A 16,823-nucleotide genomic window follows, 5' to 3' on the forward strand; every position below is an offset into this window, starting at 1 on the left:
CTCTAGTTTCGGGGGTTTTTGTTTGGTTGGTTTTTTTAGGGGAGGGATGCAAGGAAGGAAAGAATTCCTCCAAAAGCAAAGACGATTATGTGTAGCATCAGGTTTTAGGGACTACAGAGCCTGAAATTTAGGATAAGGCTACAGAAGGTAAAAACCCTGAAAAAATGGCTCTTGTGGATATTTTTCTTTCATTGGGAAGAGGAGGAAAGTAACAGAGAGTAAGCAGTAGCTAATAGAAGGAAGTGGGAGGTTTATGTTTAGAAGAAGAAAACTGACCTGACATACAAGAGTCCCAATGTGACACCAACCCAAAACTCAAATTATTCTTTAGCGGAAGAACAAACAAGAAGGGGATACGGATTGATGTTTTTTTGATTTGTCCAAACCCACAACTTTTTGTGCTAAGAAACATGACGTTTTTCAAGCCTTTCCTAAATAACCATGCGTCAGCTTCAGGGATATCTGATTTTAAAAGAAGTAACATTCCTATGAACTATCATTAAAATAACATTTTTCCAGTTCACAAAAACTGGTAGAGAGTCTAGGCAAATGTTGGAAGCAGTCACAGGTTGAAGCAATTGAAGTATTTAATCTCTTTTTTCAAAGAGCACTGGATGGAAGGTAGCCATCTCATGTGTGCTGCTGGACTCAAAGCCAAAGAACCTGGATCCTGTTCAGCCACAGGAAAGCTTCAGAGTCCATTGTGCTTCAGCATCAGGATTCACCAGGCAGCTGGTTGGTGTCCAGCAGGGCAGCTGGGGTCCTTTTTGGAAAGGCACCACTTGCACTTTGCTTCTTTTGAACTGTATGAATTCTTATAAAAATTCCTGTATGTAGCCACTTTCTTCAGAAGAACTAGAAGAATTTCAGGAATATATTCATTGAAACATTGCAAAAATCTTTGTCTGTTGAGTGGAGAACATAGCAAAGATGAAGGACAATGAAAACAGTTTTTTCTAAAGAGGTAACATCCACTCACATTGTTTGGGGACCCAGCACCACCTCATATGCTGTAGTTTAGATTATGTGGAGAAGCAAATTCTTGCTTACTTAGCTATTGTGCAGATTTTAACCTGTCAGAAGAAATGACATAAAAAGCAGAAGAAAAAAGAAAATCTGACTCATTTCCATAGGGGCATTTAGTACACGAGCAGAGTCTGTTCTTTAAGCATTACTCAGCAACCTACTTTCAAAAACAAGTTTCCAAAAATCCAGCTATAACACATCTATTGCTTTAATGGGGCCAAAGTTTTACAGCAACCTGTTTCAACACAGTTAACATTCTTTTTTATAATAAAAAAGCCTAAGCTTTAAAACATACAGGGAATGCTGATAAAAGTATTCTTTATGCTGCTGTTTCCAGCGTTCTCTAGTTCTCTGCCCAAAAAGTGACTCACTAAACAACCAACATGAGATGTTGCAAGGCACCCAACTGATTTTAGTACTGGGCACAGATGTGTATGACCAGCTATGCCTCTCTGTTTTCCCAAGCTGTAGAGCAAAGATAAGCCTGAATAGCTTCATTCTGGAATAAGATACCATGCAGGCAATGGAGAAGACAGAAGTCAACTCTGCTGCTTGAGAAAACAACACTCCCCAAAGGAAACTCCAAGAAGAGTCTTCTCCTTTTAAGCAGGTGAGGTAGAAGGAAGCAACACAGCGATTAACTCCTGTCAGGTATAGGCAACACACGAGATACAAAATTGTTCGGAACAACAATTGCAGAAATAACATTTGCTGCAGGTTTTGCCTTCAAACACATGGTGAAGAGCTTGGTTTCTTCTCAGAACTTTCTCCCATGTTTTAGTTTGCATAAACCTACAGCTTTTCAGAACACAGAGCTGAAAAACTTCCTTCAGCAAGCTTTCCCTCCCCAACTATTTCTACATCATCTGAAAGCTTACTGATAAAACAAAAATGTCAGCCTTTTAAAGCAAGCTCTCCCACCTCAAGCAAAACATCATTGCACTTTATATTAATGATGCCATTTTTCGCATTCATGTATTTAATTGAAAGCTGATGAGTGATATTCTTTAACAGTTAGAACCATCAAAATGAAAACCAAATGCAAGGAATGCAGAAGCAAGCCTGAAAATGCTATCAGAAATAAAAAATGGTTACAGCAGTCATTAAATGAAAAGGCCAGTAGAGAAATCTAGGTATAACAAGAACAGAATACAAGCATTTCACGTGACTGTCCTCATAGGAGATGAAGAGTCCGATTCAAACCATTTTCCAGGATATACAGAATACAAGGGACTGAGCCTTATTTATTCCCTGCTCTACCCCAAAAGAGTCTGCACAAACTTCCCTTCTGTAATAAGCCCCAACATCTGCTGTTTTGGAAACCTGACTTTCAGCAAGACTTAAATTTGCAAGGAAGACAGTTGCTGCTACAGTGCTGCTGACTTGATGACATGCACTAGTAGAACTAGTTTGGTGGTGGTGGTGGGTGGGGTTGTTTTTGTTTGTTTGGGTTTGTTTTTTTTTTTTTAAAGATGTGCAAGAGCAGAACTTTTCTTTGATAAGCTTCTGGAGTCAGCTGAGATAAGCTGAAGGACAATACTGACAATGCTATTAAAATTTGCATCTGTTCTCCCACTGGAAAACTAGTCAGGCATAGACATGCAGTGTTCACCTACATCTGGCTACTGCATACCACAAACCCCATTTGAGAAGCCACATTCAGTTTCCACTGTAACATTGATAATGATACAGCACAAATGGTATCTGAGTAAACACTGCCCTTGAGATCAGAACCCTGTGTTTTCCAAATTACAATTATAGTATCACTCCCCTAAAACAAGGGTTGTCAAATTATATACGAGAAGAAAATAGAAACTATAATGAATAAAGACACTTTTTCCCTTGAATACTTGTCTCACTCATACAATGGCAGTGCTACTTTTGCAAAGTAGACTAAACTAAGCAGCCTATAGATTATTGCTGCCCCCACTCCCCTTAATTATTAAAAGATTTTGTAGCAACAGCATCGTTACAGCCAGTCTCAGCACATGAGGCAAGGAAGAGTAATATGCTTGAAAAAGATGGTTCGGTCAAGTTATAAACGCAGGCAATTGTATTTGGGCCTAACAGGCTTCAAAAAGGTAGCTTTCATATAGCTTTAGGACAAACATTCTATTATCTGCTCATAAATAGACAAAGCCCATTCTTCATTAGTAAGCCTACTTTAAACTTGTGGTTTTCTTCATAACCCACACAAATGAAACTAACCTCTAATTTGTAGTTGAGCCAAATATCTTTGCTGACATCTGTATCTGAAATCCCAGTGGAACACTCTTACTGATTTTCATCCAACTGTGACAAAATGTATTCAGTGATTACACATTTTATCATCAACACAACTGATAATATATCCCAGATCTACAGAGGGAAAGACATTCCTTAGTCCTACTAATTAGAAGTGAGGTAATACATAGGTAGTTATGCTTTAGGTACTTTGGTAACTTTTGCAGTCAATTCAACATCCTCCATTCAAAAAGTTAACTTCTGGCAGTAACAACTTTTTGCAGACCTGAACAGATGTTGTTAAATAAAAACTAAATTCAATCCAGTAACCTATTTCCTTGTCTTCTCAGACAGCAAGACCCACAGCAAGAACAAACATGCAAGTGAACCCGACAGCTAGTTTCCTAACGCCAGAACCAGCATATGATGCTGCTATGGCCGTAATACTCTAAATTAATCCTGATTGGAAAGTTTAGAAGCTACTATGTTAGCTATATGCAACTGATGGTTCCAGTTTTGTCTTTAGATGCTGAAAGTTACTTAGTTGCACTTAGCATTATCTGCCACATATAGATCCTACCTTATGCCAGTGCTACATTTTATTATGAATTTATACATGCACACAGAAGGAAAAAGCATTAGGTAAGAGGAGTCACCCTGCTGGGTGTCACCACTGTTGCTCCTGTATTAGTTGTACTGCTTTAAGGCATGTTTTGCAAGGCTGGCAGAACCGAATCCCTAGTTCCACTGCTCTATTTAGGAAAACTGTCCCACTCCTATGTTTAGGATGGATTAAAAGCTAGCAGAAAGCTAGCAATCCCTTGTCACCTGACCCTGCCTCTGCTGGAGTTGGGGAAAACTCATGTGCGACAGAGGCATCAGCTTTATTATTATTTTTGAACTTTTGAGCAAGCCTTCTATCAGAGAGGCTTCAGGACCTGCTGTGAGCATCCATTTACCCCTGCAACCCCGGACAGAAAACACAAGCACACTGATAAGCTGGCGCAGGTGCACTGAGGCCTGACAGAAGCTACGGCTGCGCTGCAGGCTGCCTGCCATCACAGGATTTTACTTCTGCATTATTATTGGGCAAGACTAAGGTGGGTATTAAGACAGCCTGCCAAGACAAATTAAAGGTCTACTGGCCCTTAACAAGAAACAGTATCCCCACCCTTCACTTAGAGGTTACAGGTGACACCACACATTACGTTCACCTTGCTTTTGTCTTCTGCCTGAAGTTTAGACGCAATAAAATGTAATCACGAGCAGTCATGCATGATTTGCGACACTTGGCTCCTAGTATCAGTTGATGCCCAGTCCTGCAGCACAAAGACCAACCAGGGATCTCTTCATGCAAGTTCTGTGAACAAAAGACCGCGCTGCCTCCTTTGGCAGTGGGGACACTCGCTGCATATTGTTAGTTTGTGCGCTGCTGAGAAAACATATTGCCACCATTCAGCTGCTCAGGAACTCCAGCCACCGTGTGGGGGAATGCTATACTGAAAACCTTCACAAATTTTTGTTGGAAGCAGGCCAAATGGAGTTGTGGTTGTTACCGGGTGCAAATGCAGTGACTTTATCCCAAGGCATGCCGAGTGTTTAAGTCTTCCAAATAAATACCTCCACACTCCCCTTAGGGATGACCTATCATCCCAGACCAGAAAATGCTTTCCCACCCCACCTCTGGATGAGGAAAAAGCAGACCACCTCCGCCACATTCTGTCTCCCTCCCTCCCCCTGCAATTTAAGAGTTATAGTTCTATGAAATCTGGACATACACATGGGGATCATCATCCCATGCATCATTGCCAGCTCTGGCTTTTCTAGTTTAAAAATATGAAAGATAAAGTTACTGAACGCTTCAGGGATCAGCATGTAACATTAAGTCCTCTTACTAACTGGTGTTTGGACCATGCAGAGCCTTGATCCCTGACAATAGGGCTTCAATGATGGAAATATTGGCATTATTAATGACAGAAGCACTGCTTCGTAATGTAAACTTTGTAAGGCTGTATGGTTGAATTCCTGCAGAAATATTGGAAAGTTGTTTTCTGACCAGTTCAGTTAGGCCAGCCCCTTTTAGCAGCCTCCTCGCACGAAGCCATTCAAGGGGCTTTTATTTTTTTTAATAAAAAACCCCACACCAATTGTTTTAAGTCACCTACAATGGAACTCAGGTTTTTGTTCACTTGATACAAGCGAATACAAATGCTAACCTCATGAATAGTTAAAATTAAAAGCATTTACAAGAAAGATATCCTTTGAAATTCACAAACAGATTTGACTGAACTTTAAGATTTCAGGAGTAATATCTAAAAATAGGTAGTGTCAGCTATGCAAGAATTTAACGAGTCGTGGCCAGTATTGTGTGTCAGAGAGATCCATCCAATTTTTAAAGTGTCAGAGTTACCAGAGGAAGTGAGTACAAGTCCTTGAGATCCAAAAATCTCAGGATGATCACCTCCTCCTCTGAAGTACCACATACCTACAGGGAGAAAAAAAGAGCTCACTGTGCTGAAACAAAGAGACTAAACCACACTTGGAGATACAAGCCACGATTCAAGCACAGACTGAAAAGCCCATTTTGCAAGTCTAACAGTACATGCCACACAGAAGATATCACTTGGAAGTACTTATTTGCTATCAATTTCTCTGCAGGCTAAGATTTTTGGTGCATATTTCACTGTACTTTCTGGCTGTACAGATCAGAGACCTGAGAACATAAAGGCCCTTCAATTACCTTACTGCTCTCAGCCTGTTAGACTCTTACAGGTATAGATACGGTTTCACCAGTACCCATTTATGCTTACTTTAATTCATTACCAAAGAAAGACTCAATATCTTCTCCTTGTAAGCCTTCCCTCACTCTTCAGACACAAAAGAAACTTTCTGTCCCATCTAAAAACTTCAGACAAGCAAAGGACAACACATTTCTCCACATTCAGCACTGGCAATCCATGGGGAAAAAAAAAAAAAGTTGCATCAAACCCTTTTGAACAAGGTTATTAGCCATTATCAAAGTAACAGTGCCTCCAGGGATGGATTCCAGCATGTTCCCAAGTATTATCCCCCCCAGCACCACAATCCAGCAACAACACACACCTCATCTGTCAATGCTGGAAGAGAGCTGGCGAGAAAAGGGTCTCGGAGACTGTAAAAGCGATTAAACTGGAACTGAATGGAGGTAGGTAAATCACTACCATCAAAGTGCTACAGGCACATAAAGGCACACAGGTGAAGAGGCTAATAAAAACGCTCTTCTAGAAGTGAATACGGCCGAAATATACAGTTTTCAATAAAGGCTTAAAAAAAGGAGACTCGGGAGAGGGGCTGTGAGCAGCTCTCCTCCTCCTGCCTCCTTCCACCTCCCAAAAGGCACCATAAATTGCAGTTATCCTCCCACCCCCCCAAAAACAGTATTAAAATACTTTTGCCCAGGAGACAGTGGGTTCAAGTCCCTGAAAAGTTTATGCAGGCACCCAAGTTTAACTACAGATATTTTTTTTTCCCTCCCCCTCTGCAGATTTCCCCTCCTTTTCCAAACGGGAAAAGTCTGCAAGGAGGAGTGAGGACAGGCAGGGGAAAGAAGGCAGGAATGAAAGGCGGCCCTGGCCCACTGTGAGGGGTGTACAGGCAGGCACGCAGGCTCCGGCTCCCTACCTGGAGGGTCCATTTCAATGTAAAATATCAGCTCAGTGGAATAGGGCATCATCACTTCCCTCCAGTCCGTGTCATCGCGGTCCATATCCCACACCGTGTTGTACATCGCGACAGTCAAGTCCCAGCAGGTTATTAAATAAGAGATTGGCTTTCTCGGCTTTTAATGGAGGTGGGGGGAAAAAAAAAAAGCCGAGAAGAATCCACCCCGTTCTAAAATAACACTTCCAGAAAAAAAAAAAATTCTTAGAAAATCGCAAAATTAAACTTAATTAAAAAACCCCACCACACAAGCCACCTCAGCAGCTGCCCTGCAGGAACTAAGATAGCTAGTTATGTATATAATCTATACATAGAGAGTGCTGCTTTTTGTTTAAAAAGACACCTTTCCACAGAAAAGCCACTTTCCTGAATTCTCTCTAAAAATCGCCATTTTCGGGGTATTTTTAAAACACCGGGCTGAAAGCAAAACAAAACCCCCCACACAAAAGGGGAGGGAGGGTGGGAAGAAGCGGATAAAAAGGGGAGATTTCGGTCTCTGGATGAATTCTTTCCGCCGGCGATGGAGAAAGGAGGGGGCGGCGGGCAACAATAACGGCGGGCGCGGAGCCCGAGCGGGGCGGGCAGCGCTGGGGGCGGCTCGGCCCGCGGTCCCCGCCGGCTCGGCTCGGCTCGGCTCGGGTCGGGTCGGGTCGGCTCAGCTCAGCTCAGCTCAGCGCTGGGCGGGCAGCCCGCGGCGGCGGCGTCACCCGCCGTGCCCAGCTGGCAGCCCCGGGCGGCTCCGGCAGGTCGCAGCCCCCGGCTCTCTGCGGCGCTGCCGGCCCCGCTAGGTTTCATTTTAAGAGGCTCTGAGGGGCCCAACCGTCGCCAACCGCCTCTTGCCGAGGACGAGGCCACGCCCCCCGGCGCCGCGCGGGAGGGGCCCGGGGGCGGGGCTTCGCGCCGGCTTTTTAACCCCTTCGGGGAGGAAGGACGGCGGGGGGGGGGGTGTGCGAGCAGGCGGGCGCTTCCACGAGGCAGAGGAGGGAGTGGGCAAAAAAAAACAGAAGGGGGAAACGTCCCTCTTCGCGCCGGAGAGACGTGCCCAGAAAGAAGGCTTGGCACAAAAGAAAAATCTGTTTCCCCACTTTCCTAACTTTTACCCGGCTCTCTTTGGCCACTGCGGCCGACTCTCTCGCCGTCTTTTCCTAGCGCCCCCCCCCCCCCCTTCTGAGGAGAGCGGGGGAGGTGGTAGGTCCCTCGGCTGGCCTGTCGCCAAGGCGCTGCTGCCGCGGAGCACGCGCGGGGGGCGGGGGGAGTCGAGCCCAGTTGCCAGAGCTGCCGTCTTTGTCTGAGGGAGCAGCGAGCGCCGGGATTGGCAGAGGGCTGCGGGCAGCCCACCCAATCAGCTGGCGGCGAAGCCGGCCGGCTCGATGGCGATTGGCTGGGAGCCCCAGTTACTAAGCGGGACAAAGAAAGGCGAGCGCTGAGGCGGAGAGGGGGGACGGGGCCGAGGGGGCGCGCGGGCACCCGCGGCCCCGCTCCCCGGCCGGGGCAGCCCCCGGCCTGGGCCGTGCGCCCCCCGCTACAGCCGGCCCCGACGCTGCCGGTGGGGGACCGCCCCCTGCCCACACCGACGGGGGCTGCGGCCCCCCGGGCCGGTGCCCCGCAGCGCCCGGCCTACCTGCTACTCTCCAGCCAGGGCCGGCCCCTCTGTGCGGATGGGGTCTGTGGGAGAAGGCCGCGGCCCAGGCCCTGGAGGCCCTTTGCTGGCGGAGCCGCTGTCCCCATCCCCGGCTGGGGCCTGACCTGGCCGACCCCACCGCACTACCCCCCAGCTGCCTGCCCTGCTGCCAGAAACTTGGGCTTTCCTCCCCTGCCTTACTTCTGCAGGTCCCTGGCAGCTGTGTATTGCAGATGATAACCTGAGCGTTTCAGAGGGCATCATAACCGTCCACTAACGAGAGTGTGACCCCCGGGAAAACCCGATGCTCTTTCTAGCGATACAACCACAGGAAAAAAGCAGAGGAAAAGGCACCAGACCGGATGGCTGCCTCTCACAAGCTTTGGGATAAATCTGGGCTGCAAACACACCCGAAACTGAACCTCAGCTTGCCTGCCAGCCACATCCTGATGGCCAGACCCTGAGCCCGCAGCCCACAAGCACCGTCGGGAGGCAGAAATGCAGCCGGCTCCGCAGCCAGCCTCAGTCTTCGCGTGGCGAAGCATCCTTAAAGAAAGGCAAAATGACAGCTGTTGAGAAATTAAGGAAAAGACCTTTCCGGAGACTTCCAACCAGTGTCGCAGGCACAAGGACAGGCGAGCACCTTGATCTGCTGCGGAGATTGTTAGGGAACGTTAGAAAACCCAGCACTGAATTTGTCTGCTTTATTTGCACTTTAAAGCGTGGAAGAGTAAGTTATGAATAATTTCTCCTGCTCTAGCACCAGGTAGAAAGCTCCTGAAAGCACTCCTGGCTTAGGTGAACCTAAGCAACATGGAATAACTGAAAGGCTACACCCAACGTAAGAGTATGTGGGAAGAGCTGGGTGCAGAGGATCTGAAGTTTGCGGCTGTACCACAACTTCCACGGCAAGCAATGGAGAGCAGTGCTGCTCCAGTAATAGAGCTCCTTGAGGGATGGACAGCTGCAGAGGAGCACAGGGCTTTGATTCACATAACTCACTGTAGATAAATTAATTTTATATCCCCATCCACAAACTCCGATTAATCCACAGTAACTAGATACGATTCCTTTTTCTAATTTTTAAATTAAATTTCTTGGACTGATACAATATATCAGCTCGAGCCTGCTCAAAGTGAAATGCCCCTCCTGAAGCACACCCCCCTCCCAGTGAAATTTAAGTTGGTGTCGGGTACAAACCATCTGCTGCCCACCAATGGTGTACAGGGCAGGGCTGCAGAGAAGCCCCACAAGGGTTGGGTGGCGGGTGCAGGTGGACACGCGGATGCTGCTTTGCAGATTCCACGGTGCTGAGAAATGGGGCTGCCATCACTACCGCAGCCCCCAAACTTGGATTAGCAGCTCTGGTGGGGGGAGCAAGGAGGGAGGGAGGCTTGGGTTGAAATTCATTTTCCCCCTTCCTGCACCTCATTATAAGTTCCACCCACATAAGACCTAATTACTTAGCTTTTATGCTGGCAAAGTGGATTTCATCCTTGCTGTTTCCCATGGTGGTTGCCTTCATTTTCATGGCAGCACTGATGGTTACAGCTTATTGATGTTTTCACTTTAGTGATTTAAAGCAGAATACATTTTGTTATTAGCCCTGGTTTCTCTCATTGCTGCTTTAATCAAAGATGCAATTTAAGGCAAAGGATTGTGTGTAATGGTAAACAGTAGGATAATGCCTTGAGAGAACAGAATATTAATGTGTTTTTATTTCTCAAAACTGTGCTTATAATATATCCAGGATTACTTGACTCCCAACACACATGCATGGGGCACTCCCTTTCCTACCACATCGCCTGCCTTGCAATAGGGGCGAGCGGTTGTGTGCATGTGCGTGCTGGGGGGAGAGAGGGAGACACGTGTGCTGCCTTACGCACTGCAAAATCCCCTCTGTCTGTGCATCTCTCCTCCATGGGCACAAAGTCTGATCACCCAGCATCATGGCAGTGCCCTTGGAGAACAGAAAACCAGGAGCATGCTCAGTACTCAGAGATGCTCAAGGTCTGGCTGTGCACTAGATCACCCCGAGTCAGGAAAAGCTATATTCAAACACTGAAATAAAATAACGGCAATAATGACAATGCTTGAGTAGGAGGCACAGTGCTCAAGAAAGGGTCCTGGTGCCCCATGCTAAGGCTGAAAGGCAAGAAGCGAGCACAGCATCTGCTGCCTCCCCGACATCCCCGCGTTGACGGCCACGCATTCGCTCGCTTTCATTTCCTTGGATCTGACAATTTGCATTTCAAGGCAAGATTAAATATTGAAGTTTGAGCGCTTCCATGTGCTTCAGGAGGAGCCGAACGGACCCGTGCTGGAACAGGATGAACACAGAAAAGCCATTTGTGCCAAACTGCTTGGTTTCCTCTTTGCCGAGCCATGATAATGTGATATCCGACAGCTGAATGTAGGCCACAACAGGCTTTTATAGTTGGAGGGGTGGAGGAGGGAGGGGGGCTGAATCCACAGTGCTGCAGCCAAACGCACTAAAATGATGAGAGATTTTTGGGGCAGGCTGGAGACTCCTGGCCACTCCCAAGATACAAATATTAGCTTCACACTTAGCACAAGCTCAGGGCCTGTTGCAGGGGAGTTTGTAGAAGGTAGAGCTGCGTTCGCGTCAGGAAGGATGACTCCCTGGCCGGCAGTAAATACTACATGAAATTACTAGCCTTGTGCTGCACAGACACGGGGATTTGTGGAGTATCTGCCGTAATTGGTGGCCAGCTTCCCACAGGGGCAGCCGCATCTTGCAAGTAACAGCACGAGAACAACCAGTCGTGGCGGTTTGGTTTAGTTAACGGATTATTCCTGCCTATTTCTCACCTCCTGGTGATGAGGAGATGAGGGAAGGCAGGAGGGTTGGTCTTTGGCTCAGACGCTGCCTTTGGGGTCTTAGCACGGCTCAGTGCACTGCAAGCTAAACCTGGGGCTTACTGGCAGGAGAAGAGGTGGTGGGGGAAGGCAGAGGTTCATCCTGTCTTCCTGAACCAGCGCGGTGCTGGCAGCATGGGGATGGTGCAAGCACCATCTTCCTCTTGAACTGTACAATCTGAGCCCTGAAAATATCCCAGAGACTGCAAAGCATTTGCCACCAAGTTAAGAGTATTAACCCCTGCAGGGATGAAGTAGCAGCAGTTTCCCTCCCCACATCCTCCTGCACCTTCATGTGAAATGTAATGGGTGTTTTTAACAAGGACTGTGCTTCCTCCTCTCTGCTTTAGAGTCATTTCATGTCCGAATAGACTGCAAAACAGTTGCCTCGCTCCACCCGAGATGCGGCCGCATTTCTGTGGTGAGGAAAAACTCTGGCAAGTGTGCTGAAGTCGGGTGCTTTGGTTTGAAAATTATACATGGCGTTAAAAACCTGTATTAAAGAATAATATGCGGTCTGCAAAAACATTCAAATGAAACACTTCAATGTTAGGAAGTGTCTTATTTACAGCTGTTGGAGCAGCTCGTGCCCTCTTCCCTCCCGTATCCACACGACAAGGAAAGAGGGGCTCACGTACATAAAGCACAATGCATGCACACAGAGTTGAGCTTGCGAGGAATCATACATTAGGCATTTCCTAACTTAAAAGCACTTGGCTTTGCATTGTAAACAACATTCTTTTAGCATAGGAAATAACATTAAAAAAAAAAAAAAAAGAATAAGATCTTTTAAATAAATGTCTACAATGTAGGTTATTGCAGCTGGACCTAACGTATTCCTCAGCAAGGTTTGGACTGGCCTTTCCTCACTGCTCCAGAGGTTTCTGCCCCAAAAGTCGCCAGGAGTAACGGTCGGGGCTGGAAGCGGAAAGCCGCTCTCCTGTGAGAGGAGAGGAGGGGTGTGTGGCTTTTGCAGCCGGGCAGCGTATGCCAACCCCATGCTCTGCCCACTGGTGTCCAGGGTGGACACGTCTGTGCCGAAGGGTGCCTGGGGATGGGTGTGTGAGGAGGTGGGCACAGGGGGGTGAGGGAAAGGACACGCCGCGCTGAGCTGTGCTGAATTGCTGCTTTGGCAGACAGCACCAGGCCAGCTCTTTAGAAAGTTCACGTTCAGTTATTGTTTTGACAGGCTGCCAAAGTTTTCCTGAGGAATGCAGGCAGCAGAAGGGAAATGGCGATTTTCAAACTTTTTTTTTTATAACTCAGCCAAACCAGAATGGAATTTCATGGGAAAAGTGAAAGGTACATCTCTAGCCTCGGGGCTTCGTCACTGCCAAATTTTAGAGGCTGGCTGCGAACAGTGGAGGTGTCGGAGCATCTCCAAAGCAGCGCACACTTGCACACACTCACGTGTGCTCACACACACTTACAGTCACAGACACACTGGAAGCATCTAAGCATCTTCTCTAATGGAGAGTGCTCCCGCCCTACATCCAATGCCCCCAGAAGACTGACATTAACCCATAGCACTTAAAAAAAAAAAAAAAAAGAAGTATCCATGGTGTAAAAGCAGAAGACAAAGCCAGTTTGCAGCTGATGAAAGGTTTGCAACTTGGCCTTGAGAGGATGCTTAGGTCCTCTCCCCACCCCGATCCCAGCCTGCAGCCAGCTGTGCACGGTTCTTCAGGGACCCCACAGCCATGGGGGGGACCCCTTCTCCCCACACACTCTTCACTATGTCAGTTCCAGAGCCGCAGGGTATTTTTGCAGGTCTTTCTAACCCTAGGAAGGGCAGGAGGTTGCAAGCTCCCCTCTTCCTCCTCCACCGAGGCGGCAGAGCAGCCGGTGAGCTGAGCTCCAGCACTGTGGCACCCCAGGGTCTGCAGGGCTGTGGAACTGGGCTGGGGAGCTGCCAGTTACCTTATATTTTCCAGTACACTAATTTCTCTTGTCATCTTGCCAGTGACAAACAGAGAGAGTTAAACAGAGCAATCCATTAAAGAAGCAGCCTGACAGACCGATTGTTAAGGGTTTCAGCGATCCCCATTTACACTGGCTTGAAAAAAATTTTGCCCCGAGCAGCTCCAATTACAGAATTATCAGACCACACTCCGGTCCCTTTGTGCACTTCACATCTCTGTCATCGTTCCAGGCCTCTCTCTATTTAGTCGCTTGGAAATGGTGAGCAAAATGGAAGGAGACTTGTAACAAGTTCAGAGAAATTAGAGGGGGAACAAGAGAGAGAAAAAAGCCACCCCCCAACTCTAATGTCCTAAACCAAGACATTTTTGAAATGTAACACTGTATAGGAATTTAAAATATTTTTCACTTCCTCTATTCATTGCTTTAATGCACTGGAACTACTTGCTCAGATTTTTTTTTTTTTTTCCAAGGAATGTACAATAACGACTCTGTAAATTCTTCAGGTCTGATTTTAAGAGGAACTGTAGAACTTTATTCATGGAGGAAAGAAATAATCCCAATACCTTCCTGCAATAACTCTTTCTTTTTAATAAACATGGCAGTGTATGTTTTGATCACAGCCAGTGATGCAAGTGGCAGGAAGAGGAAATCAACGGCACGTCTAGGAAAAGCAAGGTCTCGTCCCTGCTCTGCTGCCATCGCACTTGAATTGCCAGCACCAGTTTGAAGGTGGCACCACTCCCGTTAGGAGGAATTCTGGAACAGCCCAGATGAGTGGTCACTTCTGCAAATGCAAAGCTTGAGCTCTGTAGATTTGTTATTATTATGAAAAAAAAAACCAAAACCAAAACCCAACACAATAGTTTTCCTGCCCTAGGATGCAAAGTTGAAGGGTTCCGTAACCCTTCACCCATGGCTGAGCCAGGCACTGTCAGCCATGATGCAGCAGCTATGTGATATGGACGTTATGCCCCCAACCAAACATGACCTCACCTATTTATCTTCCAGCAAACTCTCCCGTTCCTGGCTTCCCAAATGATTTTACAATCCCATAGCTGGTGTTACCCTAGTACTCTCGTATATCCACAACATGTTACCCCACGGTAAGAAAACACCCCTCTTCTTGCAGCAGAGATTGTCTAGTTTCACATGGAGGGTAAGTGAGCAAAGCCATCCCTATGTACTGCTGGGGGGAGGTTGAGATCAAGCTTCAGTGCTAATGCACAAGTGAATGCTGGCTTCACTCTGGCCCTAAACAGAAGGTAGTTTCTCATGGCTGGGTCCCCAGTCCTGCCATGGGACTACCTTGTCCCCATCCCTTTCCCTGGGATGCGGCGGAGCTGACCCATCACTCTTCGGGTCCAGGGAACCTCACTGCAACACATCTGTACTCAGAGCTCTGCCCAGCCACAGTAATGGAGACTCCCACCCAAGGTTTTGGGTGGAGATTGAAAGTGGGAGAAAAAAACCCGAAACAACCCAGGGAGCTCTCAGAGGTATTGAAAAGTCATCTCATTTCTCATTAATCGCTTAGGCCAAGAATTCAAATGTCGGCAGCTTGTTGGCTGGGGTTGTTTTCCTTGCAGTTATCCACATGCAGTTCATGCCTTGGAAAATGACCCATTTACCATCATGCATTGTTGCTTAGCTACACGCGCTTTCCCTCTAAGTTTTCCCAAATGGAAACATGGCTCTATTTGCTTTGGAGATCATTTTCCCTGGCTTTCTTTGCTTTACAGTAAATAAGTGCAAGAAGAACAGCCTCTGAACGCTAAGCAGGGAAATAAAACAAACAGCGCTGTGTAGGGTAATCATTTAAAAACCAGCGCATGAACGTGATGCCTTCCTCATCCAGCCAAGGTGATGGGCAGGGAGGGCTTGAGCAAAGGCAACTTGCAGATCAGCTTCTTTAAGACCCTTTTTTTGTCTGTCCTTTGCCTGCTGAAGATTTCCAAACCCGAAGGGGGAATTCGGTTGAATAACGCTGGGTTCCCAAGAGAAGAATATTAATTTCCTGGAGGACAGGTGGCACTTTAGGGCACCGAGAACTCACTCCGTGTCTCTGCTGCCATGCTTGCCTTGTGGTGTCCTAGGCATCCTCTAGAAATAGGCAGGAAAACACCTCCCTCATCCCTGCAAACCACCACGCCGCTTTGCACCACCAGACGGGACTTTATCACCATCAAACCCCCAAATTTCACAGATTCACTAAGTCCCGGCTGCAGTGGCATAGCTGTCAGTGGGCACGTGCTGGCAGATCACCCACCGCAGCATGAAGTTCAGCTTCCCAGTGCAGCAGGTATATCCTTCGGCCATTTGCTGGAAGCCCGAGCCCATCAGTGCCTGCGCAGCACAGGTGTCCTCTAAACGTGCCACAAATCCAGAACACTGGAAGGCATCAGATTTACTGCCTGTGCACGGAGGGACTGCGCAGCACGTGTGCGACTGGTCCCCTGCCTCCTGGGAGCATTGGTCTTGCTAAGCACGTGCCTTGGGGCTGAGCTGTGCTGGCACGGTGCTTGCATCCAGGATTTCCAGATGTCCGGCAGTTCTTCTGTTCCTCAAGGATCAGACAAAACTTGCAATATCTTTAGATTTTACCAAGGACAAAGCTTTTGGGTAAAAAGGCGGCCGGGTGTCTCTCACAACACATAGGTTGGTAGAGACCAAAGTGCAAAAACTTTTGTTTCTCGGCGCCATGAACACACGCTGGATGTGAGCTCTTTGCAGAGCGTAGGCAAATCTGGCAGCTGCCGGAGCACTGGGTGCCTGCAGCTTCCAGGAGGAATGGGACGCCCCAAAGGGTGAGCTCTTGCCCTGCCTTCTGCTAACAAAGCATAAAATGCATATTGTCTCCAAAAAGAAAAAGGGGAGAGACAAAGTAAATAGTGTGATACTGTTTACCAGGCCAACAAACTGGTGTAAGGTTTAATACAACAGTTTCCAGGCCAAGAACCTGCCAGAAAGTGAAGAGGGGTATTGTACCTATGCAAATCCCGGTCAGTGGATTAACACATCCCAAACACTGCACGCTCTGTGAGAGCTGCCAGCACCTGAAGAAGCCACCTTTACTGCCCCACTGCTTGGAACCTCTTATCTAGCTTTGACCAAACGTATACAATACAACTTTGTTTTAGGTGATACCTCCCAGAAGAACGGCCTCTTAAAAGTGCTTTGAGGAATTAAATGAGAGAAAACAGTAGAAGGGGGAGAGGCAGGGGAAGGAGAGAAAAGCTTGCTGCTGCACTACAGGAGGCAAGGTTGGTGGATACGAAACCCAGTAACTAAGGAGCTAGAAGCAATGTCAGACTGGAAGAAGCAAATGGGTGACCAGGCTCCCTGCCACCAGAAGCACCCTGAGACAGAGGCTCAGTTCCAAAGTGGGTATCCACGTCACCATCCCCTGTATCCCTGCAGCAAGGATGGGGATGCAGTCACCTGTGGATGCTGT

At 47.4% G+C, this 16,823-nt stretch overlaps 1 protein-coding gene across 2 annotated transcripts in view; it reads right to left on the reverse strand.

The window, feature by feature from the left end:
- PIK3R3 (phosphoinositide-3-kinase regulatory subunit 3) overlaps positions 1 to 16,823 on the reverse strand; it is an 83,736-nt gene that overhangs the window by 26,531 nt on the left and 40,382 nt on the right. Inside the window, exon 1 of one of the 2 annotated variants that reach the window (XM_052801267.1) lies at positions 6,910 to 7,092. The exons of the other annotated variant lie outside the window; for it this stretch is intronic. Coding sequence (XP_052657227.1) covers positions 6,910 to 7,015 — 106 coding nt within the window. The 5' untranslated portion in view covers positions 7,016 to 7,092. Of the gene's footprint in view, positions 1 to 6,909; positions 7,093 to 16,823 lie in introns of those variants that run through there. 2 annotated transcript variants of the gene reach the window in all.

Source organism: Harpia harpyja, chromosome 11, assembly GCF_026419915.1.
Source record: "Harpia harpyja isolate bHarHar1 chromosome 11, bHarHar1 primary haplotype, whole genome shotgun sequence".
Lineage (NCBI taxonomy): Eukaryota > Metazoa > Chordata > Aves > Accipitriformes > Accipitridae > Harpia > Harpia harpyja.